The 23,303-nt window shown below is 37.9% G+C and overlaps 1 protein-coding gene across 1 annotated transcript in view; it reads left to right on the top strand.

The window, feature by feature from the left end:
• LOC150080657 (ribosome assembly protein METTL17, mitochondrial-like) overlaps positions 1–17,369 on the top strand; it is a 144,952-nt gene extending 127,583 nt beyond the window's left edge. Inside the window, exons 7-8 of the mRNA XM_090380775.1 lie at positions 7,172–7,266; positions 17,218–17,369. Of these exons, the coding sequence (XP_090236901.1) occupies positions 7,172–7,266; positions 17,218–17,369 (247 nt within the window). The remainder of the gene's footprint in view (positions 1–7,171; positions 7,267–17,217) is intronic.
• Positions 17,370–23,303: the final 5,934 nt, after the last annotated feature.

Here is a 23,303-nt window from a genome sequence, read left to right as displayed (position 1 = left end):
AATGATGCAAGTTTACTAAGATATACATAGTCCATTAGCAACTTTATGGATAGTTAAACATAGTCACTCCTGATCAGGCTATGAAAAACGTGAGCAATTGAATCATTGGCTTTTTGAATTTGAAGTGTGGCCAGGCAAGGATTGTGTTCAATGGAAAAGTGACCTCTTTAAACTTTGAAAACCACTGAAAAGAAAGTTGTCTAATGACAGTATCTTCTCTAAAATCTGTTTTTAACATTTGATTTTTTTTTCTGTTCATTTTTCCCTAATTTGAAACAAAGTTTGATGCAAATTTGCTGCTCAATAAATCACTCATTTTAAAATGTGATGAATGTGTAAAAGACCTATTCAGTTTACACTATTCAGACTGACTGCAGATAAACAGATGATTTATATGGTACTATGTCTAGATGAGTTATTAAAAATGTTGTGACAAGTTGCATCTTATTACAGTGCCACAATTTCAAGATACATATGTTATTCTTTATATGTTTGATCAAGCCTCATATATTAATTTATTATATAATCTTTATATATTTGTTTATTGCAAATTTATATGCACACACATTAATAAAACAATTAAATAGCTATAAAATAGTCATGTATTTAAAAGAATTCTAGAAGAAAATTGACATGCTTGGTTTAGAGCTATATACAGGAACTCCCTGACTTACGTAAGGGGTTACATTCTGCGGAACGCTACGCAAATCTGAATTTCCCTAAATAAGCATTTAGGGAAATTTCGCACTTGCAGCTATGTGCGCTGAATTTGATAGAAGCAAAAAAGAAATGTTCGACGAACATGTAAATAGAATCATTCAATTTTTTTTTTATCTCATGCACAGGAAAAATTACAAAATTACAAAAAGGAGAGGGGGGACAGGCATAACCTCAGCAAGTTTTACCTTTCGAGCATAGTTGCCAGAATTAACTCTCCAGCTGATAAGCATGCCGCTGTGGAAGTTGAGGGCTGTGGAGATTTAGAAGGGGTTTTTTCCAACACATCACAAAATTTCTCTGCTATTGCAGAATCGGCACTGGCGACTTCACTGCATACTTTAATGTTTTGGGAACTAGCGCAATGCTTGAACCTATTAAACCAACTGTTGCTTGCTACGGCTTGGGGTTTGCCATACTTATCGTTATCTTCTTAAATACTTCTTGCTTGAATGGCCGTTAGATTCAGGGTCACTTGGTTCTGAATCTGATTTTCCATCCATATTGTTAATAGCTTTTCCATCTTCAATATAGCACCTGAATGCTGTTTTGTGATCACTGTTGGGGTGGACTGGCCCCGGTGTGAAATACATTGATCCTTGAACATTTTTTTTTTTTTTTTTTTGATTTGGTAGTTGTTGGCGCATCGGCTTCTGTGGCCATATTGCACCTCCCAAGGTTTTTGCAGTACTTTGATCCAAGCCCGAGGCGGGAATCGAACCCGCGACCTTTGGGTTGCCAGGCAGGTACTTTACCCACTCGGCTAGCCCGGTCGGCCGACCTCCTTGAACATGTTCTTTTATATGCACACTGTCCCTTAAAATAGTATTCACTGTTGAAGCAGCGAGACCTAATTCCATTCACTAGATGACAAACTTTGTCCTGCTTCATACTTCTTAATTAATCATCTTCATTTCTAAATCAATTTTATTTCGTTTCCTAGTACTGCCAGCACTTGCACTTTCCATCGGTCACTTCCCCTTCATCATGATAATAAGTATAGGAATGAAGAGACAATTCTGAAAATTTGTTTTTTATATGATTGAAGATTTCAGTGAAGGAAAAACACATTTCACCATAATAACGTAAAAACCCACACAATTCCAGTTACTGGGATAGTAATAATAGTAATACAAAGGGTACTAGGAAAGTTTTGCAATATGATGCAACAATGAATCACAGGAAGCTGCTTGTTGCTGCATGTTGATACATGTTCATACGTGCATAGTAGCCGCCGCGCCAAGTCGATGGGCCCAGTTATTCATTAGTAGTGAGAGTGTAAAGTGCTTGCGATGGCATCGTGGTCACGAAATGAGATAAGGACAGTTTTGTGGTATAATTTTGTGCGTGGTTTAACCATAGACCAGTGCTTAGAAGAAATGACTCTTGCACTAGATGATGATTGTCCACATCGTACAACGATATTCAGGTGGTATAGAGAATTCCAAAGGGGAAATTTCACTCTGGAGGATTCTGAGAGGCCGGGAAGGCCACGAACGTCAGTTACGGAGGAAAACGTTACTGCTGTGAGGAAAATGCTTGACGAAAACAGGCGAGTGACCTACCAACAAATAGAGGATACTTTGGGCCTAAATGCACCAGCAATTCGTTCGATTCTGCAAGATCATTTGCACGTGAAGAAACTTTGTTCTCTTTGGGTGCCGCATCAACTGACTGAAGAGCAGATGACACGACGTGTGACTTGGTGCCGGGAGATGTTAAAAAACTTTGATAAGGGACAATCTCGGTATGTGAACAACATCGTGACAGGTGACGAGACTTGGCTGTACTATTACGATCTGCCGACCAAGGCTCAAAACAAAGTTTGGGTCTTTGATGATGACGACACACCCGTAATTGCCAGAAAATCCCGATCTGTAAAGAAGAAAATGATAGCTGTATTTTTCAAATCGAGTGGAATTGTGGAACGTGTCGTTTTGGACACGCAGAAGACAGTCAGAGCTAAGTGGTATACTGAACAATGCCTGCCTAAAGTCATTGGATCTATGAAGAACCTGCGGCCAAAGTCAAGAATGGACACCTGGTACCTCCATCACGATAATGCTCGAGCTCACCGCGCCAAAGCCTGCACCGAATATTTGACCACGACAGGACTGAAACTTCTCGAGCACCCTCCCTACAGTCCAAACCTTGCTCCCTGCGACTTTGCACTGTTCCCGCATGTGAAAATGAAGCTAAAAGGGAGGCGGTTTTCCAGTGATGAGGACCTTCTACGGGCTTGGGACAACGAGTGTGCTTTACTCCCTAGTGAAACTTGGCAGAACTGGTTTAAAGATTGGTTTCGGAGGATGGAGAGGTGTATTGAATGTAGAGGAAATTACTTTGAAAAAATTAAATAAACAAAGCTGTATTGCAAAACTTTCCTAGTACCCTTTGTAGTGGAATGTGATGCAAGAAAGCAAGCGTATGAGCTTATGCAGCATCAGCCAAAAAAAAAAAAAAAAAAAAATTCACACAACTATTTTGGCACTGTGTTGTATATATGAATAAAAATTATATTTTGTCACAGTCCTGATCCAAAAAAAAAAAATTGTTTACCAATTTTCAGTACAGGTAGTGATCAAGTCAAACTAAGTGAATATGAGAGGGTGCCACTGCAAAAATCTGTTATATGAGCAGACACATGGATATCTGATTTTTATTATTTTTTTTAATGATCATATTTCTCCAATTCTAATACAGTCGATGTATCTTGATGGTCAAGACCATACTGGGACAAACTAAATTTCACAATGACATAATTCAGTAGAATATTCTTCAATCCCCTCCTTCAAAATTCTTCTCTTTTTTTAGCATTAGTATTAGTAGAGGCATTTGATGCAAGAAAGCAAGCTTATGCAGCATCAGCCAAAAAAAAAAAAAAAAACCCACTTCCATTTCACCCCTCTGTTCGTTCAAAATACCTGTCCAGCTGAGCCTTAAACTTATTTAGGCTATCAACCTCCACTACAAGGGATGGAAGTCTGTTCCACCAACCAACCACCCGCTGGCTAAAGGCAAATTTCCGCACGTCTATCCTACATCTGTCTTTCCTCAATTTGAATTTATGCCCTCTCAGGTGATTATTCTGAGCTAGAGGAAGAATCCCATCAGCATTGAGCATGCTCAAACCATTCAAGGCTTTATACACCTCTATCAGATCACCTCACTGGTGCCTAGTCTCCAGACACTGTAATTTGCAAAACTTAAGCCTTTCTTCTCTTTTTTTTTTTTTGTGTGCCATCTCCTAACGGAGGTCGGTGACCACCACAGCAAATATCTCTCTCTCTCTCTCTCTCCCTCTCTCTCTCTCTCTCTCTCTCTCTCTCCCCCTCCCCCCACCACCGGCAGCTCTGAATCAGCTGCCCGGTGTTCAGTCCTGTCTAATTTTTAATATTATCAAGCCATGATGTACATCTTCTCCTGGGCTTTCTTCTTCCTTCCATTCTCCCCTCAATAATTAGCCATGGAATTGCGTATTTGTTGTTCCTCATCAGGTGTCCAAGATACGCCATTTTTCTTTTTTTTTATGCCTTCAGCAATTCCCGGGTTTTTCTAATTTTCTGCAGGATACTCATTGGTCACTCTTGCTGTCCATGGTATCTTTAGCATTCTTCTGTATGTCCACATTTCAAATGCTACTAGTTTTTTCGAGTTGCTAGTTTTCAGTGTCCAAGTCTCAGCACCATACAACAAAACTGACCAAATGTAACATCTCATCATCCGGATTTCAAGGTGGAGATCCAGGTTTCCATTGCACAATGTAGGTCTTGTTTTAAGAAAATACTGCCTGGCCATTTCAATCTTTGCTTTTATTTCCATATCCAGTTAGTTTTTGTCATTGATCCAACAGCCTAAATATTTAATTTTGTCAACTCTCTCTCTCTCTCTCTCTCTCTCTCTCTCAGCCTTCCATTTAACATGAGGGGAGGTGTTGGCATTGCCCCATTAAGGACCATGAGCTTAGTCTTATAGGCACCTCCATAGCCAGGTAGGAAGGAGCAGCAGTGCGTAACACACGCTTCTTGATTAGACCGGGGTTCGAGCCCGTCACCACCAAATACGGAGGATGCGGAAAGGTCAGGGAATGACGACCGCATATTCCCGGAGTAATATGGCCTTAGTTGCTAATGCTCCTAAAACCAAATAACAAGAACAACAGCTTAGTCTTGTTGATATTAATTCCGAGGGTCATTCTTTCACTTTCTTCACTCACACGATTGAGGAGTATCTGTAATTCCTGCATATTAGGTGTACAAAGTACAGTGTCAGTACTGCCTAGTTAATCACTCTACCATTTACAGATATTCCTTCATTTCTTCCATCTAATGCTCTCTTGAAGATGACGTCCAAGTTAAACAGGAGGGGGGAGAGTGCACATCCTTGCCTCACTCCACATTCAATATTAATGTTTTCTGTCTTTTTGCCATCAACTACAACAGATGCCGTTTGGTTTCTGTAGAGGTATTTGATTATTCGGATGTCCTTTTCATCGAGACTGTACTCCTCAAGGATCTTGATGAGCTTGGTATGTTGGACTCAATCAAAGGCCTATTCAAAGTCAATAAAACAAAAATGGACATCAATCTGTTGTTCCCTACACCTTTGCATCATGACCTGGGCACAAAATAGTGCTTCTCTTGTACCCAGTCTCTCCCTAAATCCAAACTGTGCATCGTCCAGTGACAATTCCTGAAAATCCGATTTTGAATTATTTTTAGGAACATTTTGAGGACTTGGCTCATCAAGCTGATTAGTCTGAAGTCTCCACAAGTCCTGGTGCTTAGTTTTTTTGGGAAGAGTGATGAACATTGATGTCAGCCAGTCCTGAGGAATGTTCCCTGTGTTGTAAATTCTGTTAAATAATTCAACAAAAATGTCATTGTTTTTGTAGTCAAGCAGTTTGACTATTTCCACTGTGATTTCATCGGATACTTTGGCTTTTCCCTTCATTGATTTAATCACTCTTTCCAAATCTGATCTTAGGATGGATGGCCCTACCACTGCTAGATGCAGTGGTAGGGCCATTGGCAAAGAGGTCTTTTATGTATTTAATCCATGTATCCCTTTTTTCTGATTCTTCCATGATAATCTCACCTTCGTCATTTCAGAATGAAGTTGGTTGTTTTCTTCTATTAATTCCTGAAATCTCTTTAATCTTTTTTGTGAAAATTGAAATCATGTTTTCTCTACATTTTTCTGTGATCCAGCTCTCTTTAGCTCCTTTAATTTTGTTCCTAATCAGTCTATTCACCTCCTGGTACTTTAGTGCATTACAGTTCTTAAATGCTCTGCACTTCTCCATGAGTGTCAAAGTTTCATCTGTCATCCAGTCCTTCTTCTTTAGACATTTTCCATAACCTAGAACTTCTGAGCTTGTTTGAGTCAGAACAGATTTAAAACTCTTCCAAAAATCTTCCATTCCCCTCTCCTCCTATCTATGGATGTGTTGCATTCTTTTATTAAGGCATGTCTTCATTGACTGATAAGTTTCTGCATTTTTTAACTTCTCTAAGTCAACTAATTCTTGCCCTGGTGATTGTTCCAGGGATATAGTAATGCAGTAGTTTCCCTGCTGGCTTTCTGCATTGCAGTGCTGTTATCACATAATACATCACTTAGCTGTCAGGACAGTGACTGTTCAGATAGCTTCTATCCCCACTCATTGCCTGTACTGTAGGAGCTGCTGCCCTCGTCCAGAGATGTTATTTAGAGCACCATCTCCTAGGTAAGTTACCTTACTGGGCCGCGCCTCCATAGCCAGGTGGGAAGGAGCAGCAGCAGTGCATAGCACACGCTTCTTGATTAGACTGGGGTTCGAGCCCATCACCACCAAATACTGAAAGGTCAGGGAATGACCACTGTATATCCCGCAGCAATATGGCCTTAGTTGCTAATGCCCCTAAAAACCAAATAACAATAACCTTACTGGGCTAAAGAGTCACCCACCCTGGTTTGAATCAGAGTTTCTTTCTCCTAGGTATCTCTCTTAGTCTGGCTCCTATCTCATGAAGACCCATCCAGCTTGGGTGACCCTAGTAGCTACGCTACTGCCCGCATGGCTCTTGAATTTGTTGGAGCATGCATCACTGCAATAAGGTGAAAGTACCATCGAGGGGTCTCCAATATTAATGGTTTGTAAAAATTCTCCTGGTCACTTATGTTATGAAATTTTTTATTAGGTGTATTTTATTTATGATGGTAAAGATATTATTTTTACCACTCAAGAAACAATCAAGTCTGTTTATATTTCATTCTAACTGTATAAGCCACCTTCATATTCCCTTTGCAATTATTTTAAAATTTAATTTGTTATATCATATATTTGTGCTCACAATTTGAAAGATGAGGTTAAGCTGCTATGGAATTAATTGTAAAGTAGATTTTTTCATAATTAGATTTGATAGGTAAAACAGTAATTAATGCTAATTTTTGTAATTTAAAAATATTTTAGGGCAGCACATACAGCATGGAAAAACTCAATAATTGAGAACTACTGTGTAGACATATCAAGCGACATGAACAAAATTTCTAGACTTCTTTTGCAAGGTAAGCATGCATGTTTATATTCCAGTAGAATGAAACAGATATCGTAGTATAGTGGTATATACTAAGTTACCAAAAGTATTAGGACACTTAGAGAAAAGAGCAGTTTTGAGATCAGATTTTAAGTAGGATGTAGAATCTCCTTTGAGCTATGTTAGCCCGTAGTGACTGAAGCCTTTGTGAAGCACTTTCCACCAATTTGACCTGAACTGGTAGAATTCTTTCATTCTTTATTTACAACAGCTTTTTATCTTACAAATAATGTTGGCCTCCAAGGTGAGTCCCCAACCCACATCTTTCCAGTTCTTCTGAAAATGGTCCTTCTGAGCAGGTCATTCAGTATCACACTGTTCTCTGCATCCCATCACACTCCCATCTTTGTGACCACATTGTCCTGCTGAAAATTCCCACTCTGTAAAATTATTTATAAACTATTATTTGATAATAAATTGTATTTTCCTTTTATTGTTTTTGTGTTTACTTTTAAAATGAATGCCCTGTATATCATAATGATATGGATAATTTTCCTGTAGCATCATATGACATGCAGTAATTATATTTTGTTATTTTTAATGTGGAAGAAATAATCCAGAATCTTATTCTGGCTGGAAAACAAATTGATTAAAAGTTTTTCTGGATTCTGGTTTCTGAATGTTGAAAATATATGCATAGCATATCTGCCCATTCATCAGATTTACTACAGAGAATCCATTTGTTTTACTCTATTTGATCCCTTCTCTGTCTAACCATCATAATATAGTTATATTAGTATTACTGGCGACAAATAATGCAAGGAAACAAGCTTAGGCAACATCAGCCAGAAAAAAAAAAAAAATTCTTGTAACTTATCATCTACCTAACAACTATCTGCTGGCTGAAAGTGAATTTCTGCACATCCTTTGGCCATTCTTCCTCAATTTAAATTTATGCCCCCTTAAGCAAGTGCAAAAAAATGCTTGTGTAGGGAGAAATTAATTTATAAAAGAGGATCGCAGCAATCCACAGGTTAAGAAACCAGGTTAAGGTGACTTTATGGTGGATAAAGTCACCTTCCAGTGTTGGCACTGAGAGCAAGCTGATTTCAGTTTTATGAGTTTTTATTATTATTTATTATTTTTTTTTTATGAAAGTTCACCACGCTGGAATATAGCTTTGAATCACTTGATTCTAAGATTGGTTACATCCATCTGTATCAATCACAATGGTCCATTTTTCAGAGCCAAAATTTCCTCTTCTTCCCTTATCCATGCAGTTTTTGCTGTTTCACTATCAGGAAACCTATTTCTGAACAATGTGCCTACATGATCTGCACAACTCAGAAGAAAGTTTTCTATAACAAAAGATGCCCGCATGGCTCTTGAGGTGTATTATATATGCTGTACACATTTGATGTGTACAGCATATATTTTTGCATTTCTTTCTGTGCTACTCACTGTCCTTACACTTATTTTATTGAAAATGTCTGATTACATTGCTTTTCCCACCACTTGAAATTGAAAAACGACATATACACAATACACAAGGCAAGGATGTTGCCTTTATCAGATTTCTTTGTCATTTTACTGAAAGATATTGTCAACATATTTGCTGCCGGCTTGACTTCTGACCTTAATTCTCTGAATTCAAAAATCATGGGATTGAGTCAGTCTGGATTGGGGAGGGCAGAATTACTTCACTATGGTTGAATTAATTACCTTCTGATGAGGGTTGCTGGACAAAAAAGCTGGTTTTTATTCTGGCAAAGAAACGGTTCTTAAACAGATTTTACAATAGATTGAAAAGTTTGCTTGTATGTCTTCTGAAATTTTACTCTATTTCTTTGTCATTTTACTGAAAGATATTGTTAACATATTTGCTGCCAGCTTGACCTCTGACCTTAATCCTCAGAATTCAAAAATTATGGGAATGAGTCAGTCTAAATTGGGTAGGGCAGAGTTATTTCATTATGGCTGAATTAATTAGCTTCTTGCTTGACAAAAAAATCTGGTTTTTCTTCTGGCAAAGAAATCCAGTTAGTTTTTCAAAAAATCCAGGTAGATTAAAACCCCCTTCATGCAAATATGAGCCAACTTGCTGTGAATGAGCTGATTAGCATCACTCCACCTAAGTATTATGATTGTACATTACAGACAACAACAGTATTTATCCCTTGTTTCTGTTTTGCAGTGTACACTAATACACCTGATGGCTAATTCATTAAAAAAAAAAAAAACAGTAATTTGCAAATTTTTTTTTTATTTGTTTATTTAAATCCCAATTTTAACTTTTTTTTTTTTTTTTTGCAAAAAGAAAGAGTTCAGTTCTGAAAACTACAGTATCTTTAAACTAGGCACCTGTGAGGTATTTTCTTCTTCAAGAGGAGTGTTTCCATTTACAATGGGTTTCCTCAGCCTACAAGTTATTTCTTGTTAGGAATTTTTTCCCGCCATAAAGTGCGGTTCGGTTAAGCCTCGGGCTGTCATGCACTCCCGTACTCCATCCATCCATGTCCTCCTAGGTCTTCCTCTTCTCCTTCTTCCAGGAGGTATCCATTCCAGGATAGCCTTTGGATATCTGTTTTCTTGCATCCGTTTTACATGTCCATACCATGTTAGACGCTTTTCTTTGATGGTGTCAATAATAGTCTTTCTCACTTCCATTTTTTCCCTTATGTCTTCATTCTGTTTTCTGTCTCTTCTAGAAGTTCCTGCTGAGCGTCTCCAAAAATCCATTTCTGTGGAGAGCAATTTGTTTTCCGCTCGCCTATTCAATGTCCAGGTTTCCGCTCCATACAATAGAAGACTTTGTACAATCGTTTGAAATATAAGTTTATTTGTTTTATTTAGGATATTTTTGCTCCACAGAACAGAGTTTAACATGCCGATAGCCTTTCTGCTGTCTGTAATTCTTTTATTGATCTCTGCTTGGGATGATCCATCACTTTGTAAGATTGATCCCAAATATTTATGAACTTATTAAGAATTCATAAACACATGATTGAGGTGTTTAAAGGTATGAGTGGATTGAGTAAGTTAAATGATGACATCCTTACTCTTGGCCAAACGGTTTGATGGATTGAATTCGGCTGTGAGTTTCAGTGAATATGCAAATTTTCTACTACCTTTGAGAGTCCTTATTGTCATTTCCCATCATCTGTTCTTCCCATTCCTACTAACTTATTGGCCTTGCCTAAAACATTGTGATGAAATTGCGTAGAGGGGCTATCACAAAATATGTGATAGGCCCTCGGTGCTCAGTCTACTATTGAATGTTGTGATTCATGCAGCTTTGCAATTGTTTTGGAATAAATATTTTTTAATGTGTACTTTGTGAGTGATTGCAGCTGTGTGTGCCGACCGGGCTAGCTGGGTGGGTAAAGTGCCTGCCTGGCAACCCAAAGGTCGCGGGTTCGAATCCCACCTCGGGCTTGGATCAAAGTACTGCAAAAACCTTGGGAGGTGCATTATGGCCACAGAAACCGATGCGCCAACAACTACCAAAAAAAGCAGCTGTGTGTATTTTGTAAGTAATGAATTTTATGTTATATTTTATTCAATTTTTTTACTTGTGTGACATGTAAAAATGGTTTCCTGTCTTCTATCACTGAACATGGAATAGTTAAGCCACAGTGTGCAATCTGTGGTGAAGTATTGAGTAATGAATCACTGAAGAAAAAATCTGCAGTGTTGAGTAATGCAACACTGAAGAAAACAAGCTTGAAGCCAAACACAGCACTTTCATTGGCAAAGACTAAAGCTTTGAAAGGAAAGAACAATAGATTAAATGATGACTCAGTATTGTAGCCAGTACAGTATGTTCTGTGCAGCAAGCCACTCTGACTTCTTATCACATTGCTTGGTGGATTGTAAAGCAAAAGAAATTGCACACCACACCATTGGTGAGGAACTGGTGAAATTGGCAGCTATAGACATGGTGCATATCACTTGTGGGATGACTTTGCCAACAAAATTGATATTTATGATATGTTGAATGATATCAGACAGCAAGTGATTATTGCCATAAAAACAAGTGGACAATTATGTGAGTGACTGTGCACAGCTCATAGCATATGTATGTACTCAGGGCTAACTAATATAGAAGAATTCCTGTTTTGTTGACCAAATACTAACCATTTCCTAGTCTTCCTCTGTTGTATTAACTACAACATGGGAAGATTTTTTTTTTCAATGAAGGTCTAACCTAATGTTTGTGTACTGAAGTATGGCAGCAATATTTGGAGCATGCCATGGCTTTTGTGCCAGAGTGAAGGATGTATGTTTCTGCAGGTGAAATTTTTTGTTGCCTCTTCCGCTGGGAGAATCTTGTTTCCTTCTTGAAGTACTTGAATGTTGTGATAAAAGAGGTCATAGAAGTTGTAATTTTGTAAAAGTGTAAAGTTAAACAACAAACATTGGCTTTGATTACAGGCTGGCCTCAATTAACACGATTAATTGAGGCCAGCCTGTAATCCCACAAGTGCATTGCGCAAAACGGAAATGCGTTAATCGAATATAATAATCAATAGGAAAAATTATAATTGGTTCATGACGTTCAGGAATATCAATGAAGAATTTTAAAAATACCTTTTAAATAACTTTTTAACTGTATACCATGTAAAAGATAATAAAAATAATTATAGAATTAAATGTTTTTTGCATAAAATGAAGAAACTAACTATTTGCTACGGAAATATTTGAACACAGTTGTTTGAACAGTTTTGGCTTCCTTTTTTTCATTGTACATGCTTCTTTCGATGTTAAGATCAACATTCATTACCTTCTGTCTAAGATTCTCTCCAATATGAAATATTTCACCTAGTTCTTTTACCGTTATCTCCTTTGTGGTAACATTTTCATCTGGCTCACACTCTTTTTCTTCAGCTTCTTCATACGCACACTGTTCCTCTATTTGAAGGAGATCATTGTCACCTGGTTGTTTTGAATGCGAATTCAGTGATTCTAGAACATTAGCCATATCCAAGCCTATAAAACCAAGGTTGTTACCAATATTAGTTATGTCTTCAATAACTTTTTGAACTGCATCTTTGAAGCCAGTAAAATTGTCTGCACAAAGGGGTAAAAGATGCTTCTAAACTGCTCTCGTATTGCTGGCTGTTACTTCTTCCCATGCTGCATGAATGTTTTCAATGGCCACTTGTACATTTTTTCCAAAATTCTGGTACAGAAATTGCATTGTCTCCTGTTGTAGCTTCAAATGCCTGTGCAAATGTTCTACAGAGATAGTAAGCCTTGAAAGATGCAATTGTCCCTTGGTCTGTGGGTTGCAGTAACGAAGTCATATTCGCTGGCAAGAAAAAAAACAACTTTCACATTTTCATTTAAGTCACCAAGTGCAGAAGGATGTATAGTTGCATTATTTAAAAGCAACAGAGCTTTAAAAGTAAGACTATTTTTCTTGCAATAGGCTTCAACTGTTGGACAGAAATAAGACGTAAACCAGTCTTCAAATAGGGCTCTAGTCTTCCATTCTTTTTTATTTGAATGCAAAATGACTAGAAGAGTTCAATGACTGTATCCTTTTAAAGCCCTAGGACACAAGCATAGGCTTCAATTTGAAATCACCTTCAGCGTTACCTCCTAATAAAAGTGTTAGTCAATCTTTTGAGACTTTATACCCAACCCAGGTTGTGATGCTTCATTTCCAGACAAATAAGTTTTAGTTGGCATCCGTTTCCAAAATAGGCTCGTTTCATCTACATTAAATATTTGCTGATCATTGTATTAGCATTAGTAGAGGCATATTGTGCAAGAAAGTAAGCTTATGCAGCATCAGCCAAAAAAAAAAAAAAATGCTCCCATTTCACCCCTTTGTTCTTTCCAAATACCCGACCAGCTCAGCCTTAAATTTATTTAGGCTATCAACTTCCACAACAAAGGATGGAAGTCTGTTCCATCAATCAACTACCCGCTGGCTAAAGGCAAACTTCCCCACATCTGTCTTACATCTGTCTTTCCTCAATTTGAATTTATGCCCTTTCAGGTGATTATTCTGAACAAGAGGAAGAATCCCATCAGCATTGAGCATACTCAAACCATTCAAGGCTTTATACACCTCAATAAGATCACCTCACAGGTGCCTAGTCTCCAGACACTGTAATTTGCAAAACTTAAGCCTTTCTTCATAAGAGCAACCCTTTGTTCCATTCACTAATCTTGTTGCCCTTCTCTGTACTCGTTCCAACAGCTCTACATCCTTCTTAAAATGAGGCCTCCAGACCTTTATACAGTACTCAAGTTGTGGCCTGACCATTGCCTTATACAAGGGGATAATCATCTCCTTATCCCTGCTAGAAAAATTCCTGTATATCATTGACAAGACACCATGAGCTACTCTTGCAGACCATCTGCACTGCTCAGAAAACTTCATATCTGCCTGCACATTTACCCCCAGGTCCTTTTCGTTCTCTACCACTGTCAGTGTAGTACCACAGAGTTGATATGTTAATCTGGGGTTACTGCTTCCCATATGTAGTGCTTTACATTTGTCAATGTTATTCATTTGCCACCTCTCAGCCCATTTGCTCAACTTTTCTAGATCCTATTGCAGCAGCAGCATACCATCAGTAGTGTCCTTAACAACCCTGCCAACCTTCGTATCATCTGCAAACTTGGACATTAAGCTTGACATACCATCCTCAATATGATTTATAAATACAGAAAACAACAACGGACCCAACTCTGAACCCTGAGCGACTCCACTAATAACATTAGTCCACGATGAGCAGTGTCCATTGATTACCACTCATTGTCTTCTCCCACTCAATCATCCCTTTATCCATAGCAGCAATTTGCCTCCAATGCCACACTGCTCCAATTTTTTCAGCAGTCTTCCATGTGCAACAGTATCAAAAGCCTTTCTAAGATCCAAATATATGATATCAGAGTAATTCCCTGCATCTAGTTCCTTTGTGACCACATCATAATTTCCAATTAAATTGGGCAGGCAAGACTTTCCCTTAACAAAATCATGCTGTGTCCGAGCTGTAACTGAAGTCTTGTCTAGATGATCCTGCAGTGCTTCTTTAACCAGTGCCTCCATTAATTTTTCTGGAACAGAAATTAAACTAACAGATCTGTAATTACTAGTGTTGACCTTTGATCCTCCTTTGTGAATTGGGGTCACATTTGCACATCTCCAGTCCATGGGTACCTCCCCTGAGTCCGAAGAAGCTCTCATAATTATGGCTAAGGGTTTGCTTACTTCCTTTGCTGCCTCCTTTAATATAACTGGATAAATCCCATCCACCCCGGGTGCCTTTTTTATGTTTATCTTCAACAATTTCTCCTCTACTTTCCTCTCAGTTATTACAAAATCATCTAGCTCACTGCCAGAGTTTAACTCACCTCTGGCATTCCCCTCCCTGAATAACTCCTCATGTGTGAATGTAGATGCAAAATACTCATTTAGTTTGTTAGCCACCTGAGCAGGATCATGAACAGTTGAACTATCAATATCCAGTGGACAAATCTGATTCATCCCTTTCCTTGTAGAGTTTACGTAGGTAAAGAACTCTGTTTTTCTTTGCATCCTTTGCCAAGGATTTCTCATAATCTGTCTTTGCCTGCCTAACCTCCATTGTGACTTGGTAAGATGCCAGCATATATCTATCATAGACTTCAGCATTTCCTGTTAAAATATACGTATCCCATGCCACAGTTCTAATTAGTTCATCTGACATCCATTTAGGCTTAAATCTTGAACAATATTTCTTAGTTGGTATGTAAAGCCTAGTAGCTTTCAAGATAAGTACTTTGAATGCTTCCCATTTTGAATTTGCTGTTGGTAACATCATCAGTTAGTCCCACTGTATAGAATTTAAATACTGTCTGAGACCATCGTAGTCGCCTTTACGAAAGCAAAAACCTTTCCCTTTACCCCTGATGATAGTTACCTCTTTGAGTAAATCCCACTTCAGCACACTGTGATCACTGCCACCTAGTGGTTCCTTTATCTGCAGATTCTTAATGCATGAAGAATCACTACTGATAATCAGATCAAGAGTATTACTCCCTCTAATTGCCTCCCAAACATGCTGATGTAGAAAACAATCATCCAATAAATCCACAAAAGCCTTGCTAGTGTGTGAACCCACAAATTCCAGTCAATATCTGGGAAATTAAAATTCCCCATTATAAGACTCTGATTTTCTGGCCCACTCTATTTCCCTGTACAGTTTCTTATTATACTCATGAGAGTCATTAGGCCTATAGCACACTCCTATTCTCAATCAATTTTGATCTCCCAATGCTTATGTCACACCAAACTGATTCGACACTGAACTGTCCAGCGATGTCGATTGGCTTCACTTCCTTGGATTTTATGTTTCTTAACTAATAGCATAACCCCTCCTCCCTTCCTATTCTGTCTATCCTTTCTGTACACATTGTACCCCCCAAATTCCAGTTCTGCATTCCTTATATCTGTGTGACACCACCTCTCTGATATCCCAACAATATCTGCCTTTGATGTTTTGAGCAATACCTCAAATTCATCAAATTTATTTGCCAAACTCCTAGCATTGGTGTACACGCAAGTATACACGCACCCATTCCTATTCTTAGCTACTCTAACACAATCCATGTGTTTACTTGTACCACAATGACTCCCAGCAGTCTCTGAAATATCCTGCATCTTGTTTTCCAGGCTGCTGCTCATTCCAATAGAAGCAGTGCAAGAATCACTTTCACCTCTGCCAGTGGCTACTGTTAATCTATTAGTCGTTGTATCTCCCCAAGCTAGCAGTTTTCCGACCCACCTAACACTGCCTTGATAGCATCAGCAAATATTCTTGCACCCTTTCTATTTAAGTATATCCCATCCCTGTAGAAGCAGTCTCTCCTGTTAACAAGTACAGACTAGGCTGAAAAAAATTCTACCACTTGAGCCTTGCACAATCTTTCCAGGGCCGAATTGATCGGCAAGGCTCTCATCATATACTCCCTCCTATTGTGTCTAGTCAGAATTGCAGACACTTTCAAAAAAAAACTTTCAAATTCAACCCTAATTCCTGGCTTTTTTTCAACATTGACCTGTACTTGTTAAATAATTCTGCCGGTCTCCTACTGTTAATATCATTAGTGCCAACGTGTACAACTATATCACCTTTTGTGCCCTTAAAAGATGATATCCGCTCTACAACGTCATCAACCTTTGCCCCTGGCAGACATACCCTGGTCCTGTTCCACCTATCCTTTTTACAAAGCATGTTCCCCGTTTCCCTGACAGTAGAGTCACCAACAACTACTAGTTCACTTTAACAGTTGAGTTTCATGGCTAAATTTTTCTGTAAACTTTTTATTTGCAATTTTTGTTGTTTTTCATCCTTCATATTGTGTGGAGGCTTCGAGAATGTCTTGGCATCATCTGAAGTATCTGTAAAATATTTCTGCATGATGCTGTATTGTTACTTCATTCTCAACGCAGATGACTCTTTTGTTTCCACGACAGAATGAAAGACCTGAGAGAGATACTAAAGGCAGAGAAATCCTGAAATTGCAATTGTAATTCATTCATCCCACTTAGAAAAGCTTTTATAAACTTTTATTTCTGTCAGAGATCAGAGTAGCTGATCCCTAACAGGAATTAAAATAGCAAATGATATGGCCACTGCTATTCTTGTTGATGTTAAATGCTAAATTCCAAACTTTTTCATTCAAAGGTTTTCCTATATAATGTTTCAGTTACATTCCTTAGCTGTTGTTTATCTGATTACTGCTAGTTTTTTAATAGATAAAAAAAAAATAATAATAATTCGCTTATTAATAGTTAAACAGTATACCGTTATCTCTCAATTTTCTTAACTTTTGTAACTATGAAGCGTGTCAAATGGCCAAGTAATAGTACTGAGCATTGATGTGCCTTATGCAATTAACAAATGTTAAGTTTTAAATCTCATGATACTTACATAAAAAAAAAATCAGTGTTTAAGCATAATACAATTATTGTTTTGTGCAGATGGAAAAGAAGACAGGGATATGTTGTGGAAAGGAATTTTTTTTAGGCAATTTCTCCCTGCATCACATGTGGCAAGTGATTTTTTTCTGCTAATACCATTTTTAAAATTTATTGTTGGCTATCTTTTGTTGCATTCAAATATTTGCAGTTAATGTGTTTTCTTGCATTGAAGAATGTTGATAAGAATATTGATAATTTTCTGCTTGCCCTTAGATTGCAGTAGAGTGCAAACACTTTTTAAATATAAGTAATAATTAATGTACATTTAGTAGATTGAGAGGTCTTGTGTAGAAATTAAATGCATTTTTTCAGTGGCAGTCACTACTTTTTCAAATTTTTCCAGTGAAATATTAAGTATTCATGATTTGGAGATAAGATCATCCATTGTTAAATTTAATTGTTCACATTATAAAGTAACAGAATTCTAAAAAAAATATTCATATTAAATCTCTTTCTATTCTGCTAATTTTTTGTATTGTTGACCCTTCTCTTTCTTTGTATGTTGAAATTTAAATCTTGTGTGTTTTGGAAAGGTAACTTTGCAGCTTAAAATTTTATAGATCTTAATATAGAAGGGCAATCTTCCGGATACAGATAACACGATATATTATGTATGAAAGATAGAACATTACTTGTGTATCTGGATGAATTAGAAGTAATTTATTGAATGGCAGTCCACTGTCACTCCTTGCTCCTCACATAGTGGTAAACCTGGTGATATGGTAGTTTTACCACTGAGTAGAGGGAATGTAGAAGAGGATGACTAATTATGAACTATCTGTTATATGAACCTATTATAATAGATTTGCATATGGTGTCTATGAGGTGACAATGTCATCTGTGCACACATTTTAGGCTGTTTGTATGTTTTTTTTTAAATATTTTAAAGTTGTTCGTTGACAGTTACTATGGAGAAATGATAACTGTAGCAGTGTGAATTCATCAGACAATTTCTGTTATGTGTGTGGACAGTTTACAGACTTATCTCTACTTTGGATGCCAACTTGGGAGATCAAGACAGAAATTTGACACCATGCATGTGCTATACATTGTGCTGTTTAATTCTCATTGAATGGATGAAAGTAAAGAACATGCTGTTTGTTGTTTTTATAGTGGTGGTGTGAACTAATCAGCCATAACAGAAATTACTATTTCTATATTACAAAAATTTCAGTTTTTTTCAAGGATAAGCAAAAATTGAATATCAAAAGGTTATTTCTGCATTTAAGCCAGTCCTGCATGGAGAATGTCCTTCTGCTCCTTTATCATCACTAAATTGGAAAGAGCATTCAATTCCTTAAGAAAAAGAAGAGAAACCAATGGAAAGGCTATGTTGCAATCCACAGCATAGCAAAGTACTATTCCCAGTATCGATTTAATGCTATCAGTACAACAGGCTAAATTTTTGTGATTAAGATTGTGAGAATTGAATTTGTTTGTGCCACCAAGCTAGTTGATTGAGAATTTCTGTATTTAGAAGGAGAAATAATAATAATAATAAAATAACTGACTTCTGATTTTTATGGTGTGTGTGTGTGTGTGTGTGTGTGTGTGTGTGTGTGTGTGTGTGTGTGTGTGTGTGTGTGTGTGTGTGTGTAAAGGGACTTATGGCAGAATTGGAATTTGAACGCAATGCTGAAAAATGGCATTGAGTCATCTGAAATAAGCTTAAAGCCAGTTTTAATACATAATGGAAGCCCAAAGTCATCCCTACCCTTAGTCCATTCTGTTCGAATGAAGAAAACTTATATGAGTTTATGTCCCAAATGTTTCTGTGGTGATTTTGCAATCATTGGGCTTTTACATGGATTGAAAAGGTGGATTTATCAGTGTAGGTGTTTCCTCTGCTTGTGGGATAGTTAAGCTAGAAAACCAACTACGTTCTTGGGGGGGGAGGATTGTCTGGTTTGAGACAACTAATGATATACGCTCAGTGATTGCTGAATTATGATCACCCTGTGCATAATGGACTATGCCACATAGCTTGCAGTATAGAAAGCCACTAGAGCAGTGGTAATTTGCATCTTGTTGTGCAAGTCAAAGTGATAAAGTAGCAGTTAATGGATGTAGTAAAGATACCATGGAGTGCATCAGGTGCCATCATATTGGAAATGGCATGTGTTGTCGATTGCTCATCCACTGTGGTTAAGGTGTACAAAAAAATGGTGTTGAATAGGCCAAACCACCTCCCACCAAAAGAACTGTAAAGGATTATGCAAGATGGATGTTCGTGGTGAGGAAAGGTGCAGCACATTGTATGGCTCAATGGCAGATCACAGTGCAACAGTAGACATCAGAATGCAATATTGGGAATGTAAGAACAATATCCCAAATGATGATGCACTGCACAGTCAGACATTAGCATTATCAAGGGCACATGATGCAAGAAAGCAAGCTTATATAGCATCAGCAAAAAAAAAAAAAAAAAAAAAAAACACCCCCTTCTCATTTCACTCATCCACCCACTCCAAATGTTTGTCTAGTTCTGCCTTGAATCTGTTTAAGCTATCAGCTTCTACAACAACAGATGGAAGTTTGTTCTAGCAATCAACCACCCGCTGGCTAAAGGCAAACTTCCGCACATCTATCTTACAACTGTCTTTCCTCAATTTGAATTTATGCCCTCTCAGGTGATTATTCTGAGCAAGAGGAATCCCATCAGCATTGAGCATGCTCAAACCATTCAAGGCTTTATACACCTCAATCAGATTACCTCGCAGCTACCTAGTCTCCAGACACTGAAATTTGCAAAACTTAAGCCTTTCTTCGTAATAGCAACCATTTGTTCCATTCACTAATCTTGTTACCCTTCTCTGTACTCGTTCCAACAGCTCTACATCCTTCTTAAAATGAGGCCTCCAGATCTGTACACATATCCAAGGTGTGGCCTGACCATTGATAAGGAGGTGATTATCCCCTTATACAAGGGGATAATCACCTTCTTATCCCTGCTAGAAAAATTCCTGTATATCATTGACAAGACACCACGAGCTACTCTTGCAGACCATCTGCACTGCTCAGAAAACTTCATATCTGCCTGCACAATTACCCCAGGTCCCTTTCAATCTCTATCTCTGTTAGTGTAGTACCACAGAGTTGATATGTTACTCTGGGATTACTGCTTCCCATATGCAGTACTTTACACTTGTCATTGTTAAACTTCATTTGCCACCTCTCAGCCCATCTACTCAACTTTTCTAGATCCTGTTGCAGCACCGTACTGTCATTAACAACCTTGCCGACCTTCGTATCATCTGCAAACTTGGACATTAAGCCTGATATACCATCATCAATATCATTAATGAATACAGAAAACAACAATGGACCCAACACAACACTGAACCCTGAGTGACTCCACTAATAACATTAGTCCATGAAGAGCAGTGTCCATTGATTACCACTCTCTGTCTTCTCCCACTCAACCATCCATTTTTCCATAGCAGCAATTTGCCTCCAATGCCACACTGCTCCAATTTGTGCAGCAGTCTTCCATGTGCAACAGTATCAAAAGCCTTTCTAAGATCCAAATATATGATATCAAAATTATTCTTTGCATCCAGTTCCTTTGTGACTACATCATAGTATCCAATCAAATTGGTCAGACAAGACTTCCCCTTAACATACCCATGCTGTGTCCGAGCTATAACTGAAGTCTTGTCTAGATGATCCTGCAATGCTTCTTTATCAAGTGCCTCTATTAATTTCCCTGGAACAGAAGTTAAACTAACAGGTCTGTAATTACCTGTGGCCGACCGGACAAGCCACGTGGGTTGCCTGCTTGGCAACCCAAAGTTCGTGGGTTTGAATTCTGCCTTGGGCTTGGATCAGAGTAAAATGCAAAAACTTTGGGAGGTGCATTATGGTCACAGAAGCTGATGCGCCAACAACTAACAAAAAAAAAAAAAAAAAAAAAAAATTTACCTTTGTCACCCTTTGATCCTCCTTTGTGGATTGGAGTCACATTTTCACATTTCCAGTCCATTGGTACTTCCCCTGAGTCCAAGGAAGCTGTCATAATTATGACTAAGGGTTGGCTTATTTCCTTTAATATAACTGGATAGATTATCCACCCCAGGTGCCTTTCATATGTTTATCTTACAACAATTTCTCCTCCACTTTACTCTCAGTTATTACAAGATAAGCTAGTTAGCTTACTCCCAGAGTTTAATACACCTCTGGCATTCCCCTCACTGAATAACTCCTCATGTGTGAATGTAGATGCACAATATTCATTTAGTTTATTAGCTGCCTGAGCAGGATCATCAATAGTTGAACCATTGATATCAAGTGGACCAATCTGATTCATCCCCTTCCTTCTAGAATTTACATAAGTAAAGAACTCTTTGCTGTTTTTCTCTGCATCCTTTGCCAAAGATTTCTCGTAATCTGCCTAACCTCCATTGTGACTTGGTTACAGACCAGCTTATATCTATCATACGCTTCTGTGTATCCTGTTAATTTATACGTATCCCATGCATTTTTATTCTTTGCCACATTTCTAATTAGTTCATACGACATCCATTTAGGCCTAAATCTTGAACAATATTTCTTAGTTGGTATGTAAAGCCTAATAGCTTGCAAGATTATTTCTTTGAATGCTTCCCATTTTAAATTTGCTGTTAGTAACATCATTAGTTGGTCCCACTGTAAAAAATTTAAATACTGTCTCAGACCACCGTAGTCACCTTTACGAAAGCAAAAACCGTTCCCTTTACCCCTGATGGTAGTTACCTCTTTGACTAAATCCCACTTCAGCACCCTGTAATCACTGACACCTAGTGGTTCCTTTATCTGCAGATTCTTAATTCTTGAAGAATCACTACTGATCATCAGATCAACAGTATTACTCCCTCTAGTTGTCTCCCGAACATGCTCTGTAGAAAACAATTATCTAATAAATTAACAAAAGCCTTGTAATTTGTGTGAGTGACCAACCCACAAATTCCAGTCAATCTCTGGGAAATTAAAATCTCCCATTATAAGACATTCTGATTTACAGGTCCACTCTTTTTCTCTGCTCAATTGCTCATTATACTCATCAGATTCATTAGGCCTATAACACCCACCTACTCTCATTTTTCCTTTCCCAGTGCTAATGTCACACCAAACAGACTCAATGCATTGTCCATGAACATCAATTGGATGCACTTCCTTAGATCTTGTGTTTCTTAACTAACAGCATAACCCCTACTCCTTTCATGTCCTGCCTATTCTTTCTGTACGCATTGTATTCCCCAAATTCCAATTTTCCATTCCTTACATCTGTGTGATGTCACATCTCTGATATCCCAACAATATCTACCTTGGATGTCTTAACCAGCACTTCAAATTCATCAAATTTATTTACTATACTCCTAGCATTGGTGTACATGCGAGTATAGATGCACCTGTTCTTACTCTTAGTTACTCTAACACAGCCATGTATTTACTTGTTTCATGATTCCTAGCAGTTCCTGAAATCCCCAGCAAATGTCTTTCCAGGCTACTGCTCATTCCAATAGAAGCATTGCAAGAATCACTTTCACCTCTGCCAGTGGCTACTGTTATTCTGTAAGTCTGTGAATTACCCCAAGCTCCTTGCACCCTTTCTATTTAAGTGTACCCCATCCCTGTAGAAGCAGTCTGTCCTGTTAACAAGCACAGACCAGGCTGAGAAAAATTCTCCCACATTAGCCTTGCACAATCTCTCCAGGGCCGAATTGATTGACAAGGCTGTTATCATATACTCTCTCCTATCGTGTCTGGGCAGAATTGCAGACACTTTCAAATTCAACCCTGTGCGGACGAAGCTCCTTGAAGCTCTTGGAACAGAGAAGTTTTTCCTGATTTATTTTCTGATTTATTAGCTTAAATTGTCATATTAACTTATTTTCTAGAGTAGCTTTATATTCCTAGTTACGATACTTAGTTAAAAGTTTGACTTAGACAGAGATTTTGTAGGTATTACTTGATATCGGTAACGGTATCAAATCCACGTGTTACAAATTGAACGAGAGGTCTTTTTTTTTAACCAAATTTAGTCGATTTATTAACCAATTGGGAGGATAATTATATCAAATTATCTTCTATAAGTAGATTATAGACCT

This window comes from Mastigoproctus giganteus, chromosome 9 (genome assembly GCF_048544385.1).
Source record: "Mastigoproctus giganteus isolate SK-2022 chromosome 9, ASM4854438v1, whole genome shotgun sequence".
In the NCBI taxonomy this organism is placed as follows: domain Eukaryota; kingdom Metazoa; phylum Arthropoda; class Arachnida; order Uropygi; family Thelyphonidae; genus Mastigoproctus; species Mastigoproctus giganteus.
Note: the sequence above shows the minus strand (reverse complement) of the source record. Positions and strands in the feature narration are given on the sequence as shown.